This window comes from Pelophylax lessonae (assembly GCF_965119305.1).
Source record: "Pelophylax lessonae genome assembly, chromosome: 7".
In the NCBI taxonomy this organism is placed as follows: Eukaryota; Metazoa; Chordata; class Amphibia; order Anura; family Ranidae; genus Pelophylax; species Pelophylax lessonae.
In genome coordinates, this window is record NC_138774.1 from 78,772,699 (window position 1) to 78,789,023 (window position 16,325).

Consider the following 16,325-nt stretch of genomic DNA (forward strand, 5'->3'; position numbering starts at 1 on the left):
TTGGTTCCAGTGTGCCATTACTTATTAGATTCCAGACAACACCCATCAACATTACTTACTCCCTTCACTCCAGGGCCACTGCCAAGGATGGCCAGGTGTTGGACGATGATATCTCCAGACACAGTGACCCACCTCACTTGGTCAAAAGGAATACGGTGTCCAAACTCATAGAAACGATCCCCGTTGGCATATACCTGCATGATGAGAAAGATACATGAGGGGTTACTTACGAACTAGAAATAAACTGCGAGCGCTATACATTCCTATAGACCTGTATAGAATAGTTCTTGTTCATACATGATTAAAAAAAACACTGGTGGAACAATTCCCACCTAATTGTGAAAAGGAGAGTTGAATTTTAACATCTTATGATAAAAAGGGTCTTTGTACTGACAACTCATTTTATGAGACTTTTATATTTTATGATGAGCACTGTCCTTACCTACTTTGCCACTAATAAAGACATTCTTCTGTTCAATTCCAATTGAGGTCATTGGAACAGATTATGTAGTCAGAAAGACATTGTATTAATATTTACCAATAGGCACCAGAGTTAAAGTGATTCTAAACATGTTATACTTACCTGCTCCGTGCAATGATCTTTCTCTTCTCAGGTACCCCAGTGACACTCCTGGCTCATCCCCCTGCCCAGTGCCTCCCCCTGCAAGATGATTGTTAAGGGGGGTGCTTGTACAGGCTCGTTCCCGAACCCCATTGCCTGCGTCCATAGACACAGACATTGGGGCTTTTCCCCGTCCTTAATAATTGTACATGCACTTTCACTGGTAAAATTGCTGTGCTATTTTCTTCTGTCAACACACCCCATAATGTTAAAATGCATGCATTATGGAAAAACACACACACACTCATCCATCCACCCAAAACATAAAGCTAACTTAATCTGGCCTAAAAGATTTTTAACCTAACAATAGTATTGAAATGCAGGCACCTTGTACCTTGTACTTTCTGCAAGTATCTGTGTTAGTCCTCAGATTGATTCCTGTGCTCCCGAGGAGCCTTTTTAGATTCTATGGCCATCCAGACATGGGACCTAAATTTCTAGTCCAAATGAAGTCTTAGTCCTTCCTAGGACCAAGCTTTATCTCTGTCATACAATTTTCAAAAATCCTCTACCATCCACCTAAGAGGTAGCATTTAATGCTTCATTGACAGAGATGGCTGTTAATGGCAGAAAACAAAGGGGCTTAGGGGCGGGTGGACTGGGCAGGGGGCAATCACCCCCTGGGCCACACAGACGCCCTTAAAAAAGGCCACACCGCCTCCACCGCAGACACGCCCAAAGGCCTCCCCTGGTGAAAAGGAGCAAAAAGTGCCCATCAGTGTCTCACCAAGCGTGAGACAAGGATGAGGACGCAGTCTGCCCCCCCCCCTGGCGTGGACAGTGTACACCGCACCCCAGCAGAGGTCCTCCTTGCTCGGTCAGCCCTGACCAAACCACCCTGGCCCCCAGCCACCGCCCTGTGCCCAGGCCCAACAGGCGCCACCCAGCCCAACCCGCCCGGCGAGCAAAAAGCAGCCGGAGCAGAGCCCCGGGCCGGGGGCCCAGAGGAAGCAGTGAAGGGGGAGAGCATGAAGGGGGCCTAATCGATGCACCACAAGCCCCGGGGCTGCCCCCGCCCCCTGGGCCAAAAGATGCCAGCCCCTTGTGTGGCTTTATCTTGATATTGGCAGAAATTGAACCTTAGTGCACAGTCTGGGCCTAGGATTCAAGTGTGCCTCACAAGAATCACAATAGTGGACTTGTTTCTAGAAAGAACTCGAAAGCGAAAGGATTTCCAAAATGTATAGGCAAAATACTTTCTGGTTGTATGTATAGATTAACTCAAGCATGTTCAGGCATCAGTCTATACCCACCTGAACTATCCTGCCCAGAAGCTGTTGAGGTGGACAGCCAATCATAGGTGGTGGAGGACTGTCCTGCCCCACATATACAAGGAGAGTGTATACGTGCAACTGCAGAACAGGGAATGCCTCCTCTGCTGCCTAGGATTGGCTGTCCACTTTGGCAGCTTTCTGGCAGGATAGCTCAGGTGGGTTTATACTTGTATCCAAACGCGTCTGAGCTCATCCCTGATTGTATGTATCACTCCCTTGCCAGCTGAGTGAGCATGGCGTTGCTCTTGCTAATAAAAATAAGAGGTACTGTAAGTATTTTACTGCTCTGCAGTGTCCTGCTGCTGGTAAGTTCTCGCCAACAACAGGATCACTAGTGTGACATTGGCCTTACTCTTGCACATGCTGACAAACTTCAGTATTCTACCTTAGAAACATTTTAGACTAGGTTAGGTTAGCAAATTGGACTGACTAAACCACAGTCAAATATTTACATAATTAGATCATTAGCATGTGGACCATGACAGATTCTTTAATTCACGTTCAATCTGGCTCTTGAAAAGTGTCTGCTAACAGAAACATCCTGCCTGTGTGCAACATGCAATAACCAAAAGTAATCAGTAATAATTGTTGTAATAGATATGATAAGCACATCCAAGATCTAAGTGGTTGCTAAACATGGTCACTACCCCTTGCACTTTTTCAGTATGTATAGGTTAGATACCACAATTTATCTCACCAGGTAGTTGTTCCGAGTAACCTCAAACAGCATACTGAAGGCCTTTCCTGCCTTAAATGGCATGTCTTTCTTCATTTCCTCATCCTTCCATTGCCCACTCTGGCGAGAGTTAAAGACAACCCGGTCGCGACCGTCATATCGAGCGTTCATGTGTAAGCCAATGTCTGCCTCATCACCCTCAGCCGCAGAAAAGTTAACAGTAAACCTAAAGTAAAAGAAGAGAATGTAGAAAATGCTGTCTGGAAACAATTGCACTCCTTAAATATGACTATTATGGGGGACCTGTGTAGTTTATGATTAAACTATGGACAGAAAAATAAGAAAGTAGCTGGCCCAAGAAAGACCAAGGAGAGAAAACAATGGTACTACATCAATGTATACAATATGGATTTAGCATGCTTGTAAACTCAGTGGTTATCTGTGAGCTATGAGCAAAGAGAAGAGCAGATATGGACACTGTAATTGAAGTGTCACTAAACCCACATCATAAAAAAAAAAATCAATAAATGGTGTATTACATGCTGTTCATACTCAGTCACTACGAGATTAGTTTTCTGTATTCTGCAAAAAACCTGGTTGATTCTTCTGCTCGCTATCTCCACCTTCTGTTCATGTCATCAATTCAGCTAGGGATTTTGCTGCTGTGGTGGCAACTCTGCACATGCTCAGTTTTCAGTGAGTTTCTATGCAGAACATTTCCTCCCTATCACATCTGAGCAGCCCTTGTGACTATAGAGTCACACATGTGGGTGTATATACAGTGGTAAATGATAGCCCATTCCCTCCCTTCCCTTCCTCCATGCCCACTAACCATCTAAACACAATTGGGTGGGATATTACATGAAAATTATTGGAGGAATCACCTCCCTCTTATTCTAAGACACAGACTGGACGGACATGACACAGTCTGTGACAGGCAGAAATCTGCCCCCACCATGCTATTGCAAAAAAAAAAAACAAAGATTTGATTTCAAATATAATGTATACAGTATTTGTATGACAATTTGAAAAAGTTTATTCATTTTTTTTTATTATTCTGAATTCCGAAAGGCTGTTTTTTTTTGTTTTTTTTTTGAACATGTGACTAGCAGCAGAAGACTAGAATCTCCTCCTGCTTATGTTTCCCTGCAGACAGGCTGGGAAAGATCTGGGTCATGTGACAGCTGTATATAGATTAAGGAAAAAGGGTACCTGGATGTTTTTTTACAGTGCCATCATCCACATACAGAAATAAAAGGGACAGTGTAAACTAAAGCAGAGTTCCAGCCGTATCTGTGTTTGTTAACAGTCAGCAGCTACAAAAAGTGCCACTCGGCAGCGGGGAAGCTGATGCATGTGTCAGGCGGCTCCGATTGCCGCCTGAAACCCGCAAGAGAGAAGAACGGTCAGCTGTTGTAAACACAGCCGACCGTCCTTCTCCCTGGGATGATCACAGAGCTCATGTGATCCTTCTATAAAGGATCACATGTCTCTATGGTCATTCCACAAGCCATGCCCCCCCACAGTTAGAATCACTGCCCTAGGCTCACAGTTAACCCCTTGATCACCCATAGGGTTAACCCCTTCCCTGCCAGTGTAAAAAAAAAAAAAAAAAAATAGCACAGGTGATCAAATACTAACAAAAGAAAGTTCTATTTGTGGGAAAAAAGGACATAAATTTTATTTGGGTACAGCGTCGTATGACCGCGCGATTGTCCATTAAAGTAACGCAATGCCGAAACGCACAATAGGGCCTGGTCATTAAGGGGGCAAATCCTTTCGGTCTTAAAGTGGTTAAACAGCGTCTGTTTAGTATCACTTTAATTCTTCCGATGGTGTATGTTTAAGCATATTTTGGAAGTGTCATGTATAAGGCCTTCTCTTGTCCTCTGTACCTCCATGATGTCCTATTTGCTGGCAAATTTTTGTTCTCAAGGTTTAGTTCCACTTGTGGACCAAGCTGTCCAGCAAAAGTGGCAGTTAGAGGGTTGGGACAACTAACACTGACAGTGCAGCCAACAAGGCTTATATTTTATTCATATGGTTTTAAACCTTTTTCCAAAAGAAAAAAACTGTAACCATGCTGCTCTCAAAATAATTTTCAAATAATCCCATTCACTCTGTAATATAACATTAAGGCCCCTTTCACACACGGAGTCCGTTCAGATCCGCCTGTCAGTTTTTTTGGCGGATCTGAACGGAAGCCCCATGCATCTATCTGGGGCATCGGATGTCAGCGGAGACATGTCCGCTGACATCCGATCCGATCCATCAGAAGCTGTGCAGGGATGACGCGCCTGCGCCGGAACTGACGAGCGGGGCCGGTGCAGGGCATTCTGGAACAGAAGAGAACGCCGAAGAGGACGCCCTGGCTTCAGCTGCCCACACCCGAGATGGCAGCACTGGAGAAGACATTTTCAAGGTAAGTATTTCTTCTAAAAGGTAAGTGAACCCGGGGACAGTTCAGAGGCTATCATTGCTGAAATGCACTAGCCCTGACTGTCCCGGGGGTATTTTTATCTAAATGTTATTTTTCAGGCCGGAACTCCGCTTTAACAATGGACAGTGCAGTCTGGAGCCAGTCTGTTACCTAGAAGAAGGTAAGGGGAGGAAGGAAGAGCACGAGGATGCCTTGCCTTCTTAGGCTAGGAGTGTTTCCATTGATGTACACAGTGTAGGGAGACACAACTCCAGTCCCATAGGATGCTGCAAGCAGAAAACCTGAGGCAGCAGTTATGGCACCAGCTTAAATTGGAACATAGGCAAGGAATAAATGATAAAAAAAAAGCTGCATAGTCACTAATTGATCAAATCATTAGCTGAATGTTCTTACAAAATTGTGGGTTTAATATAATTCCAACATTGAAAATGAGAGTAAAAAAAAGCCTATACTGTAAAACAAAGGCAGTGCCATAGCAGTAGTAGTAGTAGTAAATAAGTATTCTTACCTCTTATGATCTTTGGGAAGTGTGGCCTGTATAAAGACAGACATTCCTACTCGCAGCCCTCCAGCAATTATTGTAGTATAGGGTATTGGCTGTAATAAGAAGAGAAAGGGTTACTGTAAGCAGCACCCTGCTGACCATACGATTTGGCCAGCCAGTGTCCAGGCCAGCGGCGTACAACATAGCAGCTCCTAAGCACCATATTTACAATTCATGATTTTTAATTAAGACCTTGCACAGTGAGTGCAGTGACTTCATGCAAAGTGCTGAATTACGTGTTCATTCACTTGCTGCACAACTCCATAGGTTAGTCTGTGGCCAGCAGTTCACTCAGACTGTGACATCTTTTGGGGGGACAACTCCCATCTGACTATCAGGCACCTGGTCGTTAAAGTGATTCTAAAGTATAGAGGTTTTCTTTTTTTACCTTAATGCATTCTCTGGGTTAAGTTTAGAAAAATGCCCACTACCTGTCCTAACCACAGAGTTGTATGAAGTACTCGAAACCCATACTTGAGTAAAAGTACAAGTGCTCGATCAAAAAGTGACTTGAGTAGAAGTGGAAGTGCTCGATCAAAAAGTGACTTGAGTAGAAGTACTAAAGTATTCCACATTTTTTGTACTTAAGTATTGCAAGTAGTTTTTTTAAAAATGTTGCTACTCAAGTACTGAAAGTAAAAGTACCAGTAGTTTTGAAAAAAAAAATGCTACTCAAGTACTGAAAGTAAAAGTACAAGTACTGTGTTATGTAGTTATTAAAGAAAGAAGTCAAAAATTTGAACATCATATTGTTTTTTATTATTTCAAATGCAGCTTTTATTTATACATACAGTAGCATTTACTTTCGTATGCGCTTATAATACACATGTTTTGAGCTTCATGAAACCTGCCATCTACTGTTCTGGCAGTGGTAATTTTTACAATTGTAACGGGTAACTATGCAGCACAAAAAAAAATATCGGAGTAGAAGTATTGAAATCATTGAAAAAATGTAGTGAAGTAAAAGTGGAAGTAGGAGAAAAAAATGCTACTCTAGGAAAGTACAGATACCGCCTTTCGGTACTTAAGTACAGTAGTGAAGTAGTTCTACTTAGTTACTATACATCTCTGTCTAACCATCCCCCATCCCTAAACACTTACTGGGATCCTGTCACTGCTCCAGGGCTGTCTTGCCTGCAGCACCACTCCTTTCCATTTCTGCTTTAACTGAAGACACAGAGGTCAGTGAGAGCCAAAGTTCCCGGCTGCTATCAATCAAACTCCTGTGACGAGGGTGTGTGGGTGTGGCTTGTCCGCGCTGTGTGTGTCAACGGGTGAACACAATTCCGGCCCAGGAGCGCCCATGCACGGATGCCTCTGTAGCGTCTGGCTTGCTAAGGAGACACCCAGAGCAGGGAGAGGCTGACAGCACTGGCGAGGACTACCAGAAGAGGAAGATAGAGATCGACCGATTATCGGCAAAGCCGATATATCAAGGGCCGATATGCACTTTCACCGATATATCAGAATCAGCCACCAAGGTGATGGATATTGCCAATATTTCGGGAAAGTGCTTGTATCGGAGTGATGCCTGCAGCTAGAGGCATCACTCCGGTATCAGCGTCCATAGCCGATGGTTGGCTGTCTTGTAATGACAACCGGTCGGCTGAGAAGCCGCTTGGCTGTCAGTACAAGGAGCAGGAGGGGACTCCCCCCCCCCCTCCCGCCACCTTCTGTGGCTCGCCCAGGTCTCCCGTCCCACCGGGAGACCCCGGCAACCAGCCTGCACGCCTGCCGAAGACCCAATCAAAGCCGCATTCGGCTCTGATCGGGTCTCCATGCAAAAACCCTGAAGTGATGTCATGAATGACATCCCTTCCGGGTACTGTCTGGCGCCAGATTTAAAAAAATGACAGCATTCAAAACAGCCAAACTTGGCGTTTTGAATGCTTTTAAGTGCAGAGGAGGGGTTTGGGGTCTTTCAGACCCCCAGATCTCTCCACAAGAGTAAAAAAAAAAAAAAAAATGTTTTTAACTGTACAAAAATATTGTCCGACACTGATATGCATTGACCAAAATATCGGTATTGGCAACAAAAAACCGATATCGGTCGATCACTAAAGTAAGGGACCATTCTGTGCAATATTGTTGTACAGAGCAGGGAAGTGGAACATCTTTTTTATTTTAAAAAAAAAAATGTAACATTTAATATCACTTAATTCTAGGAAAACAGGTAAATGCATAGATGAAACACATATATGAGAGTTGTTCTTCCTGCCAAAGGATTTGTATTGCTGTCAATCCAGTCTTGGGATTTACATAGCTCCGCAACACAGCAAAGCCTTTTCTGGCAGGGTAGGAGATTTAATGTTTTTTCTGCTGCAGTTAAGCAATACAGGGAGGACCCAGCCTATGTCTGGACAAGACCTACCGTCTGTGCTCTCTAGTCTTACTACGGTTACATTTTGATCAAGTTCCTGGTTGACTAATTCTTAACATAAATTCCTCTAATCTCTAAAATAGCCCTGTATTGTTTTTTACCCGGATCTATTCATCGATCTCTAGATTAGAACTAATCCCAGCTTGGAACCTGCTTTCTTTTGTGTATGACATGTCTGTTGCACAGTGCTGGAATTGCACCCAGCACTTTAGTTAAAGCTCTGTACAGGTCACAGCATGACGTTACTACTTGAGTCATTGGTATATTACCGTGTAGCGAGTTGTGCCTGCAGCATTTTTAATCATCTCTCAGCGTCAGCTTGCCTATAATTATTGTCAAGAGAGTAATTTCCCAACAGAATCTTTTGTTCATAATAAGGAATAATGCAATTACTTGATATTTGATTATCAAAACAAAAAAAAAGGCGTGGCCCATAAAAAACAGGTAGACTCAGTTCTCTTTTCCTACTGCAGTGTGGAAAAAAAAGGCTTTTTTTTTTCTCTTTACGGTGGACATGTCAAAATAAAGCAATTTGTCCTTCATTTATTATAGAACAGGTTGCAGGCGGTTCCATGGGTGATTAGGGCTACAATCCCTTACATTCAGGGCTGCTTATAGAAATCATGGGGCCCCATACAGCCTACTTGGCAGGGCCCCCCTCGTATCTATCAAACAATTTCCACTATAAATATACTAAAATCACTCCTATCTCAGCAGAAGCCTTGTCAGAGGAAACGCGTCAGAGAGGAGGCGTGTCGCGCCGCCACAGACGTCACGCATTGCCCGATCTGCAGCTGGGCATAGGCGGACTCATCGGTACTGTCGTTCGTTTTCCCGCAACCTATGTAAGTGCATAACCTTATCAATAAACTTTTCTCGGGGGTATTACACTATTGTCCGCTTATTCCTTGTCCCTCACATGATACCTCGGGGAGTCAATAAGAATACGGACGTACATTGGTAGCGGAGGAGAGTATTGGTATCCGATCAACAGAAGGGACATCCACATAGGAGAATCTCCTGTACTTTGATATACATGCCATCCGGTAAGAGGCCATTTTGCATCATACCACAGGGTGGAATTGCAGTGGAAGTTTCCTCCTTTCCAACCGATTGATTAGAGTTTTACTCTGCGCCTAACCTTATCTCATCTGGTAAGGAGGAAAGCCTGTCGGTGGTGGGAATCTTTATTTCACAGCACTGGAAATATCACTTTAAGTTCCCTCACAATTTCATTACAGTAAAACCTTGGTTTGAGAGTAACTTGGTTTAAGAGCGCTTTGCAAGACAAGCAAAATTTTCAAATAAATTTTGACTTGATATACAAGCGATGTCTTGATATACAAGTAGCCTCAAGTCACAGCTAAGTATAAAAGAGAAGAGAGGCGCCTCTAAGTGTAGCAATATGGTTACATTTAATGAAGGTACAACTTTTAGCAATTCACATGGTTGATGATTGGAACAGGCACATCTAAGGATTCAGGCATCCGGGGTAAAGCATAGGACCATCCTCCGCACCGCCATCTACGTCATCCCTTCCATGCTGCCCCTCGCTTTCAGATCTCTTTACTGCAGGGTGTTCTTCCCAGTCAGGATTACAGACTGCCAACTGGCGGTGCAGAAAATAGTCTATGTGGACAGCTTTACCCTGGATGCCTGCATACTTAGATGTGCCTGTTTTATTCATCAACCATGTGAGTTGCTACTTGTTGTACCTTCATTAAATGGAACCATATTGCTACACTTAGAGGCGCCTCTCTTCTCTTTGATACTCTATAGCTCCTGCTGGATTTTGCTTCTAATCCCCTTGTGGAAGTGGCTATTTGTGGATGGACATTTTATGCAACCTATCGCAATGCTATAATCTTTTTATATGGACTATAAACTGAAGGACTTATGAATAAATGGTTGTGGAACGAATCATTTGAGTTTCCATTATTTCTTATGGGGAAATTCGCTTTGATATAAGAGTGCTTTGGATTACAAGCATGGTTCCGGAACGAATTATGCTCGCAATCCAAGGTTTTACTTTATGGACTCTTATCAGTTGTTGCACTCATATGAGTTTTTGCAGTTTCACTGAATCACCATCACCTTGATAAATTGTCATTTGTATATGTTTATTTATTGTTTACATTGTGCACATGTGTCACTTTGGTAATTCATTTAAATTGTTTAGCGCACCTATTTTTTCAACAATAATTCAGACTCGCATGGCCCTAGGCATCAAAGTTCCTTTCAGATATCTGGGAGAACATCAATGACCCACACACACAGACAGACGATGTCACAGAATGATCGAGTTTATTCACACTATACAAAAATTTTTATAGAGAAAGTAAAGGGGGAGGTCCCTTAAACAGAGTTAATACAAAAGTAGCAGTTTACCATTACGTGCTTCAAGTCACGTACTTACATATGAGTTAATTAAACTAAGGCATAGTTATTATTGACATTACATCAGACTTGTTGAAAAGATTAAGATAAGGCATAATTAGTTTACTTCAAACAGACTTGCTTTTTTAAGGTCAGTTTGACCACAGAGAGTAACGTCCTGGAAACTTTCTAGGGCATTTACTTAGATATATGTTTTTTTAATTAAATTGAGTCTAGGGTTTTAGTAATAAGATTAAGTTGAAAGGACAAAATGGAGTTGGTAAGACAAAATGGAGGACAAATATTCCTTCAGACCCTTTTCAAATTCGCACCAGAGCTGCCCCGGACCAGTGTGAGCCGGCTCCATGGAAAGCCAGTCACACTCACATGTTATACGAATTGGATGCAGTGTAAAACGCATCCAATTCACATATATGTGAACCCAGCCTTAAGGCTACGTTCACATGTGGGCGTAGCGGATCACGGGCAGAATCACCTCGATTCTGCCCGCGATCCGGAATCATTGCAAATGGCGGGACGCCTATGCGATGCCCGTGTTTTGCAATGGCACCCCAAACGCTGTGAGATGTTGCCGCGATTTCCGCCTGCCGAATCGCGGTAACGTCACGCAAACAGAATCGCGGGACGCATGACGCCCAAAAGAAGCTCTTGTACCTTTTTTGGGTGTCATGCATCCCGCGATTCTGTTTGCGCGATGTTACTGCGATTCGGCAGGGGGAAATCGTGGCAACATCGCAAATCACGGGCATCGCACAGGCGTCCCGCGATTTGCAATGATTCCGGATTGCGGGCAGAATTGCGGTGATTTTGCCCGTGATCCGCTACGCCCACATGTCAACGTAGCCTAAAGGCAGATTCAGTTGTGAGCATATTTATAAAAAAGGAGGCCATTGTAGACCAAATTCTTCTCTGTCTTTAGTGCACCCAAGGTCTTTTTCCCATTTGGAAATGTAAGTGTGATTTACATGGCAGCTGGAGTTGAAATTATTACATTAATTTCGAAGTGTATCTACTATAAGTATCTGGATCTGTCTCTATATTCACTTTCTTTGATGCCCTGAACAGCAGCAACCTGGTAGGGCTTTACTGCTGTACACAGTGCAGATATACTAACTGGAGGGGGTGGTCTTACCAGTGTGCTGTTGTCCCTTCATTGCCCATTTTAAAGGTGCGTTCTTGAATATGAATTTAATAAACTTCCAGGACCTGGCTGTGCTGTCTATCAAAGGTGCCTAGATCTGGCAAAACAGATTTTTTGAAATACTTTGAAAAGTAAAACAGATCACTTCTTTGTGTTTGAACTCGGCTTGCTTGTTTTTGGCTGGATGTCGGTTTCACTCGTAATAATAATAATAGAGGTGTGGCACTCTGAGAAATAATTTTTCCTGTATCTGAACTGCAAAGGGTGCAGTGGTAGCATTGTCATTAAGGACATGAAGGGATGGCTGCTGGTGTGAGTTGGTGGTGATGAAGGCGGGTGTAACTAGAGGCAAGAAATGCAAGGGGAGAGATACAAGATGAGTTGATTAAGGAACATGAACCTTCCAGAGAAGAGATACTAGGATCTGCTGCTGGATGCTGCAAACTGTACAGCTGGCAATGACCATAGAGTAGCATTTGCTTGTGCCCATCAGCTTTACCAGTTCTATACTGGATTATAGCAAAAAATATTTTGCCAGCAAATATAATTTTTTAACAAGTCTAATTACTACATGCAGAATGTAAGTGCAATTTTAACTATTTTATTAAAGAGATTAAGCAATTTTACACTATTGGAGCATCTCTCCCTAAATATACTGTTCCATGTCAATTGATACAGCTGGCCTGGAGACAAGTAGTGGGAGTCAGGGACCTTAGGAGGGCATATCTATCTACATTATCCCACTGAGGGTTACTATTAAAGCTCGTCTGACCTCTAGCGATAGAGGGTCAACAGGATCTGGTAAAGGGCCGTACACACTTGACGAAAATCGGACGAAATATCCTCCGATTTTTCTCTGTCTTCTCAGCGTTCATTACCGTTTTTAGTCGACAGTGCATAAATGTTCACGAAATTTCTCGTCCGATTTTTCTTTTTTTTTGGCACATTTGTTCCTAGACTTCCAGGTTGTCAGCAACTTCAGATCATGCGCGGTCTTTCATATCCTATTTTTCACGGACGTACTGCATACACATTAAACGAAAATCGGTCGCCTGGGGACGGACGAAAAACATTTTGGTGTTTGTCCCTCCGTTTTTTTTCGTTGAAAATGTTGGCATCGGCTGCTGAAAGTTGTGTACACACTAGGCGAAAATCGGAGGATTTCACATCGGGCGGGAATTTTCGGCAGATTTTCTACTAGTGTGTACCCTGTTTAAGCGCCCCTGATAACTGAGGTGGTGGGTGTCACTGAAGGAGCTTCTACAGATTTTGGTGTTGGAATCCCTAATGAATACCGTAATATTTTTTTTAAAGAATGTCTACGCTACTACTTTTTCATGTGGACTTTTTACGGTTTCTTTTTTTATTTATATTTTATCATGATGTTTGTACTGTTGTTTGATCAATGTTTATTGAGGTTCGTTCACTTTATTTTTAACAAGCGTGGCTTTTTATTTTTTATTTTTTGCTATAATGGATTTGGCTATAATGATGTAGCACCCTACAAGGTAGGTGTTAGGAAAAAGCACGGTGGGCCTTGGCTGCCTAACAGCAGGGCCATGATTTTCAGCTGGGCTGTCATGTCTCCCAGGTGTGGTTGCTGAGAGGGGACTTTCCCCACTGGCTTCATGAGAGAATTCTCATTGGGCAGTGGAGGAAACCCAATCAGTGGCCCATTCAGGCCTGTATCTACCCCAGAAGGCAGATTCTGCCGCAGAGGATCCTGGGGGGATGTATAAGTTTGAGGGGAGCGCATGACGCAGCGTCTTTGGCGGGAAGCAGAGTCCCAGAAGGGAGAGTCTCTCCTCCTGTCTGAGGGATCGAGTGTCTCGTGCAGCTTGCCTGAGAGTACAGAGAGAGCTGAGCTGAAAAGAGGCTCCAGTGTGCCAAGGACCAGCGGAGAAAGAGGGGTCCAGTTCCAGGAAAGCCTTCCAAGTTCGTGAGTACTGTGAACTACCCCTGGGGGTCTGCCTAGCTTAGAGGGGACCGTTCCGGTGAAGGTCCAAGGGTTCCAGGACCTAGATAGCTGTAAAGGGGGTACCAGTGTTACCCTGAAGTTTCAGAGGGGGTGCCTAGTGAGAGGACCCTGAAGAGTAACAGAGGGCGCCAGTGGTTGGGCCCTGATGAGTTAAGTGTACAGTGTTAAGAGTTGCAGCAGCACAAGCAGTTACACGGAGCTACCTCAGTCAGTGAAGGGCTGAAGGGAGCTGTTCACAGGACTTTTGAACTAAACAGAGTGTCAAGAGTCAAGTCTCACTACAGTCCAGGATCTTTTGAGTTAACCAGAGTGTTAAAGTCAAAGTTCAGCAATTCAGTGTTTTTCAAGTGCCAGTAAGCGTTGGTCGCCATCCAGCTGGCGTCAAGACAGCGCTAACAGGCATTTTTCTGCAGAAGTGTCCCAGTTATACCTAGTTGAGCCAGAGGAGTATCCCACTCATTCCCTTCTCCCATCACCAATATAAAATAAACAAAACAAACCAAAGATGCCGGAATTCAGCTCTTCAACCACGTTTTTCTTCAAAGACCCAGAATTCCCTGGGTAGGGGATATTTAACTGAGCTCAGGCCCAACCCCGTGCCCAAAATCCATCCAATCAGTTCTCCCACGTAGCCACCTGCTATAAACAAGCCCCCTGACCATGCCCCCATCAGTCAAGGCTCTCTTTCCCTATAGGCATCAAGAGGCCTTCATTGTCTCCAATCTCACACATGGGTTTTCAGCTTAAATTTGTTGGAAGTGTTACCGGTAACAATGGCAGACCCATATCAAGCTCAATGCTACAATGGATTTTGGACTGTGGTTATATCACATGGTTTAATTGCTGCTGTTACTCATGTATACTTAATGGTACCATTGACACTAGTGCAGTTTTTGAATTATTTTATACTGGATTATGTTGCACCAATTAATTTCTCTATTCTACAGTCACAAAAATGCTAGCAAATTTCCATTTAGGGAAACTATTTGTTAAAGAACATACAAAGAACAGTGTTTATAGAGCTAGAAATGGTTGCCAGTACTGATGTTTTTAATTTTATGGACAGATAGAAAGAGGCTGAAAAAGGGGGGTTTTATAATGTGATTATATGCCACCAGCTTCTCCATGTCTTTTTAGACAATGTTCCTCTTGTTTTTCAAAAGCGCAGCTAATGCTTCCGTAAAGAAAAAACCCTTTACTCCCTGATTCTGTTTCAGTAAGACAGCATGAGTAGTGATCTTGTGCCTACACCATCCTGATGGGCAGTTTACTGGTGCAGCATATCATTTATTTTCCATAGTAGTTCCTGGCAGAGAGCTTTCATCTATAGAGAAAAGTGTCCCTAACACTAAAGTACCTCAAAACGTAAAGTACAACTAAATCTTTTTTAAGGTAAATATGAAATATTGCATATGATTATCTCCTTTCTGGACAGCAAGTAGACCATGTTTAGCAAGCTATCCTGGGCTACTCTGCGGAGAAAAAAGTCTGTCTTTTACAGAGCTCAATAGCTAAAATGTATACACAACTGAATAAGGAGGAACTTTCCTTTCCAGTCTCCTCCTTCCTGCATGGTCTGATTAGAGGGAGATGTACTGAGATTTCATTGCAGAATTCAAATTGTGAAGCCTTTTATGTGCTGTCTCTCAGTGGTGAGGAGCTGTATCGGCACCCCCCCCCCCCCCACCGCACCAGAGGGTTTGACAGAGAGAGAGAGGGGGGGTTTGATAGAGAGAGAGAGGGGGGGGGGTTTGACAGAGACAGACACAGAGAGAGAGAAAGACAGACAGACAGACAGACAGAGAGAGAGAGAGAGAGAGAGAGAGAGGGTGACAGACAGAGAGAGAGAGAGAGAGAGAGAGGGGGGGGAGAGAGGGTGTGTGAGAGAGAGAGAGGGGGGGGTGACAGAGAGAGAGAGAGAGGTGACAGAGAGAGAGAGAGAGGTGACAGAGAGAGAAAGGGGTGACAGAGAGAGAGAGAGAGAGAGGTGACAGAGAGAGAGAGAGGGGGGGGGTGACAGAGAGAGAGAGAGAGGGGGGTGACAGAGAGAGAGAGAGAGAGAGAGGGGGGGGTGACAGAGAGAGAGAGAGAGAGAGAGAGAGGGGGGGGGGGTTTGACAGAGACAGACACAGAGAGAGAGAAAGACAGACAGACAGAGAGAGAGAGGGTGACAGACAGAGAGAGAGAGAGAGGGGGAGAGAGAGGGGGGGGGAGAGAGGGTGTGTGAGAGAGAGAGAGAGGGGGTGACAGAGAGAGAGAGGTGACAGAGAGAGAGAGAGGTGACAGAGAGAGAAAGGGGTGACAGAGAGAGAGAGAGGGGGGTGACAGAGAGAGAGAGAGGGGGGTGACAGAGAGAGAGAGGGGGTGACAGAGAGAGAAAGAGAGAGAGAGAGGGGGGTGACAGAGAGAGAGAGGGGGGGTGATAGAGAGAGAGAGAGAAAGGGGGGGTGACAGAACGAGAGAGGGTGAAAGAGAGAGAGAGAGCGAGAGAGAGAAAGAGAGACAGAGAGGCACAGAGAGAGCGCGAGAGAGAGAGTGCGCGAGAGTGAGAGAGGGGGAGACAGGGAGAGAGAGAAAGAGGGGGGTGACAGGGAGAGAGAGAGAGAGAGGGGGTGACAGGGAAAGAGAGAGGGGGGTGACTGGGAGAGAGAGAGTGACAGGGAGAGAGAGAGGGAGAGAGAGAGGGGGGTGACAGGGAGGGAGAGAGAGGGGGTGACAGAGAGAGAGAGAGGGGGAGGGAGAGAGGGGGGTGACAGGGAGAGAGAGAGGGGGGAGTGACAGGGAGAGAGAGAGGGTGACAGGGAGAGAGAGAGAGAGAGGGGGGTGACAGGGAGAGACAGAGAGAGGGGGTGACAGGGAGAGAGAGAGAGAGG

The 16,325-nt window shown here is 44.4% G+C and overlaps 1 protein-coding gene across 1 annotated transcript in view; it reads right to left on the bottom strand.

Moving 5' to 3' along the window:
- LOC309560167 (galectin-4-like) overlaps nucleotides 1-16,325 on the bottom strand; it is a 63,561-nt gene that overhangs the window by 28,847 nt on the left and 18,389 nt on the right. Inside the window, exons 2-4 of the mRNA XM_082263731.1 lie at nucleotides 5,521-5,609; nucleotides 2,594-2,798; nucleotides 60-194 (exon numbers count right to left, since the gene is read on the bottom strand). Coding sequence (XP_082119857.1) covers nucleotides 60-194; nucleotides 2,594-2,798; nucleotides 5,521-5,609 — 429 coding nt within the window. The remainder of the gene's footprint in view (nucleotides 1-59; nucleotides 195-2,593; nucleotides 2,799-5,520; nucleotides 5,610-16,325) is intronic.